The sequence below is a fragment of the Condylostylus longicornis genome, unplaced genomic scaffold (genome assembly GCF_029603195.1).
Source record: "Condylostylus longicornis isolate FDR11 unplaced genomic scaffold, ASM2960319v2 ptg000055l, whole genome shotgun sequence".
NCBI lineage: Eukaryota > Metazoa > Arthropoda > Insecta > Diptera > Dolichopodidae > Condylostylus > Condylostylus longicornis.
Window position 1 is genome coordinate 5,182,420 of NW_026578024.1, and position 4,579 is coordinate 5,186,998.

General features: G+C 25.9%; 1 protein-coding gene across 1 annotated transcript; it reads left to right on the forward strand.

Annotated features, from left to right (window-relative positions):
- Positions 1–306: 306 nt before the first annotated feature.
- Positions 307–1,785, forward strand: LOC129611957 (basic helix-loop-helix neural transcription factor TAP). The gene has a single exon (XM_055525385.1). It carries the CDS (start codon positions 307–309, stop codon positions 1,783–1,785), a length of 1,479 nt encoding a protein of 492 aa, XP_055381360.1.
- The last annotated feature ends 2,794 nt before the right edge of the window (positions 1,786–4,579 follow it).

Genomic DNA, 4,579 nt, shown 5'->3' on the forward strand with positions numbered 1-4,579 from the left:
AAAAATATAATATGAAGCGATACTATATTATGAGCAATGAAATTATAATTGTTAGTTGCACTTTAACTATAGAACTGTTAATACCACAAAAAAGAAAAGGAAATAAAAAAATTTTAAGAAAATTTCGTCTTTCCGCTATTAATTAGCATCGGATTAACTTGAAAAAAAATTTATTAACTATTGATTTTACTAAAATTCTTAAAAATAAAATTTAAAGTTAACAATATGATTATAAAAATTAATGTGTTACATGTTTAAATAATTAAAAGAATTCTAATTAATTTCCACGTATATTGTGTGTAGAGGATGTCATCCTGTGCAAGTTTACAATTCGATGATCATTCTTTCGGGTTCGATGATTCTTCCTTTGATAGCGGTTACGAGAAAAGTTTTGAAACGGAATGCACTCAATATACTCCTAGAAAGTTAACATTTGAAAATGCAACAGCAACAAGCACACCCTTAACATCAAATAGGAGAAGATCGATCAATGCAACAGGTGAATCACCTACACACAACAATCTATTTCAATTGGAAACATCACCTAGAGATGATATTCAAAAATCTGATAGTTGGGGTGAAGAATTTAATCCAAAATTTTTTGATAATGATAAAACTTCAACACCAATTAAAAATGGTGATAATAATTCGGAAAAAAATAGACCAAAACGTAAGTATGCTGTGGGAAAGAATCGTTTGGCAAGAGCTCGTAGCCCAACACAAATTGCACGGATTAAAAAACATCGCCGTATGATGGCCAATGATCGTGAAAGGAATCGTATGCATCAGTTAAATGACGCTCTAGAACAATTACGTCTTATATTACCAACATATCCGGCCGAAACGAAATTAACAAAAATTGAAACATTAAGATTTGCGCATAACTATATATTTTCATTAGGACAAATTTTAGAAAGAAATTGTGTTATAAATTTAGATTTGGAAAAATTATTAAATGTTACATTAAGCGGTGAACGTATAACAAAAGAGTTATTTGATATTCTATTTATACAAAATAATTGTTACTTTCATGATGCATTTTCACAGCATAATTCAAATGCAATTGGGATTACAGGATTAATGGAAAATAAAACAAAATCTGGATTAGGTTTTACAACGAATGATTTTTATAATAGTATGAAACAATATGAATTGACAACACAACAACAACAACAACATCAAAAAAATTCAAATCAATTTGCTCATAATCAAAATCGTCAATCAGAACACCAACAACAAGGATATCAACAGGACCCTTTAACAACATGCAATTATACTCGTCACAGTTATGAATTTTTCAAACGTACATTTGATGCAGCTGCAAACTCTTCTCTTCCCTCAACTACAACTTCACCTTCATCAATGTATAACAGTTATAATAACAATAATAATAGTTATCCACAAAAAACTGAACCACCTTACTATAAAGAGGGGGAATTCAATGAATTGAATATTGAGGTACTTAAAAACAACTACTATCACAGTAATTATTCATCCGAATATGAAACTGTTAAACAACAACAAGAACAACAATCAAATAACCGGCATTATAATAAAGAACAAGAACAACAAAATTATAATCATAATCAACAATCAACATATTCAACAATAACAGGAACACCATCATCAGAATTATCATTATCAATACCATCAGAACCAAGTATACAAAGTAATCATCAACATCACAATCAACATCATTTTGACATACAAACACAATTGAAACCATTTTATCCCTCTTCAAAGATGTTAGAACAAGGAAATTATCGTCCTTATTTGAATGCTTAAGAAAGGATAAAATGAAAACGCATACATGCATTGTATATACGTATTATATGTGCATTATTATAGTTTATGTGTATATGTGTGTATATTATGTGAATTTTAACATTTATATGCACTGATATTTTTATACTATATGAGAAAATCATTTTCTACGTATATTCATTCTCTTTTAGCTAATTAGTATTTTATACTGTTATTATTGCATTTTGTGTTTTCTCATATTATTCTATTAAATCTTATGCACAACTAGAGCATAAAATCATTCATAATAAAGGTTAGTGAATGAAATTAAATTTATCACAAATAAAAATTTTATTTTATCATAATTTTTGCTTAAATTAAAGAAAAAACTTTTTAATGTAAAGAAAAAAAATTCAATTTTAATATTAAAAAATTTAATTTATATAGATAAAAATATTAAGAGTGTAAAGTAAATATATAGAAAAATTCAGTGATGAATAAAAGGCTTAATTTTAATAATTAACAAGATTACAGACATCTTCCTTGATTTACGTGCATGCTTACGCATGAGTGCAACTAAACTAAATTAATTATTAAAATTTGCAGTAAGTACAAAGACAGAAAAAATATTATGTGGATAATTTTTACATAATCAAAAAGTGCGATGGGAGAAATAGACCCAGAAATGAATGGCATTACAAACCATTGGTATTTTTATACGTTCTACGTAAAAAAGAAAAATATTAAAATTTGTTTAAGTGTGTATGAGCAATCGAATTGGAATAGCTTGGGTTGCATTAATTACTTTAATTCACTCACTACTTTGAACTCAATGCTCACTATTCATAAATTCATTTATTTCCAAAATATTTCTGATATATTGTTGAACATTCAGTGTAATATTCTTAAAAAAATTTCTTGAAAAACTTCAAAAAACATTTAATGACTAATTTATTTTTAATTGTGTGAGTCATAGCTGTTTAAGGAAACATGTAAGAAAATAAAATCTATTCCAAGTGGACTTAACGAGTCAAATTGTAATCAATTAAATTTGTTTCTAAAATAGTAATTAGCTGAATTAAAATTATCTTTAATTTTGAAATCAACAAAAAGCTACTGAGGTTTTTGTAACAGAAAACCGTTCAATTATCAGCACTGAGTTCAATAACCAATTTCAATTGCAAAAAATCATTCGAGAGAATTTAATTACAAAATTATTATTTTCCAAAAATTTCAATGAACCTAATTTGCATAAGATTTTCATCACTGAATTTCACAGTTCTAAAGTATGCGGACTTTACATTTTTTATAAAATATAAAAAAAAATTTTAATTTTTTTTTTGAGATTTGAAACTAGTCATCGATAAATAAGTGATAAAAGCTGTATAATTAAATAAATAAATTATGTATAAAAAAAAATTTTTATAATATAAAATTTATGAATTTACTTATATTTTTTTAAAATGATCTAAAAAATATTTACAATGAATAAAAAAATAATATAGAAAATAAAGTGTAATTTTTTAATGAATTGTTATTCAGGATAATTAAAAATGAAAAATATTATACAATAAATAAAAAAAATAATACAAAAGGAAAATATATATAATTTGTTCACAAAAAAAAAATATTTGAATATAATTTATTATTGTGCACGTAGGTTTTACATTAACACAAGTTTACAGAAATGCTGCTGTTTATAAAAGTTCTTCATTGAATTTAAACAGCATTATTGCCGCACATAAAACAACGATTTAAAATTTGATATGGCATACAACCAAGATATTATGCATTTGCGTTGTTCTCTTTCATCTTTCAAAAACAAAATCCGACTAAAAATAACATTTTATCAATAATAACTCATTATAATTTTAAAATTGCAACTTACCTGACCGGAAATAATAACATTTGTTTTATTTAATTTTATATGTACCAGTTGTAATAATTTTTCTCGAACTACATTCCTTACTCTTTATATTATATTTAATATTGTTGTCGAGTGCTCTATGTATAATTTGTGATGTAATTCTCATTATATTTTTTGAAACACAATTACTCGTATTATCATATGAGGTGAAAGATTATGCGTCTATTAATAATTTTCAATTTGACAAAAAAAAGAGCTTCTGTTTTTGTGAATAACAGCAGTTATTGCAAGATTTTGTGAAGTATAATGTAAAATATTCTCACAAATACAATAAGTTGGATCACGATATGATAGTGGATTAAAGAAACAATAAATTAACAATTGCAACTTGTTTGACGCAAAATTATTTTAAATTTACAAGCGCTTATCACAGTAGATTTTATAGTTTCATTGTCTTGCGTGTCTTCGCCTTATGTACGTGTTTCACGTTCAATTTCCGATTACAGAGTAATTTTGACAATTGTATTGTTATATAGAGAATATGTATATGCGGCTTTTCCACAATGCATATATGAAGTAGGTATCACTATTATGCCTATACTTATGAAATCTGTCGCTATTCCAATACTAAATTTGTATAACTACGTTTTGATATTAAGTACGCTAATGTTCGATATATGCGAAGCATACCTATACCAACGTATGCGCACACAAAATCGATTTCACTTCTTTTTTTTGTTTTTTAGTAGCAGCAACGGTAATGAGTAAAAAATTGAAATGAGCTGTATGAGGAAAAAAAGTGTAATTAATAGGAAATTTTTATTAATGTGCTATAAATTAAATGACATTAAAAAACAGCAACAATATCAACAACAAAATTGGCAATAATGTGGTATGCATCGTTACCTCCTTTTCCACACATAATTTTTTGTTTTTCTTTCTTTCTCTTTCTTTCCATTTATTTATTAA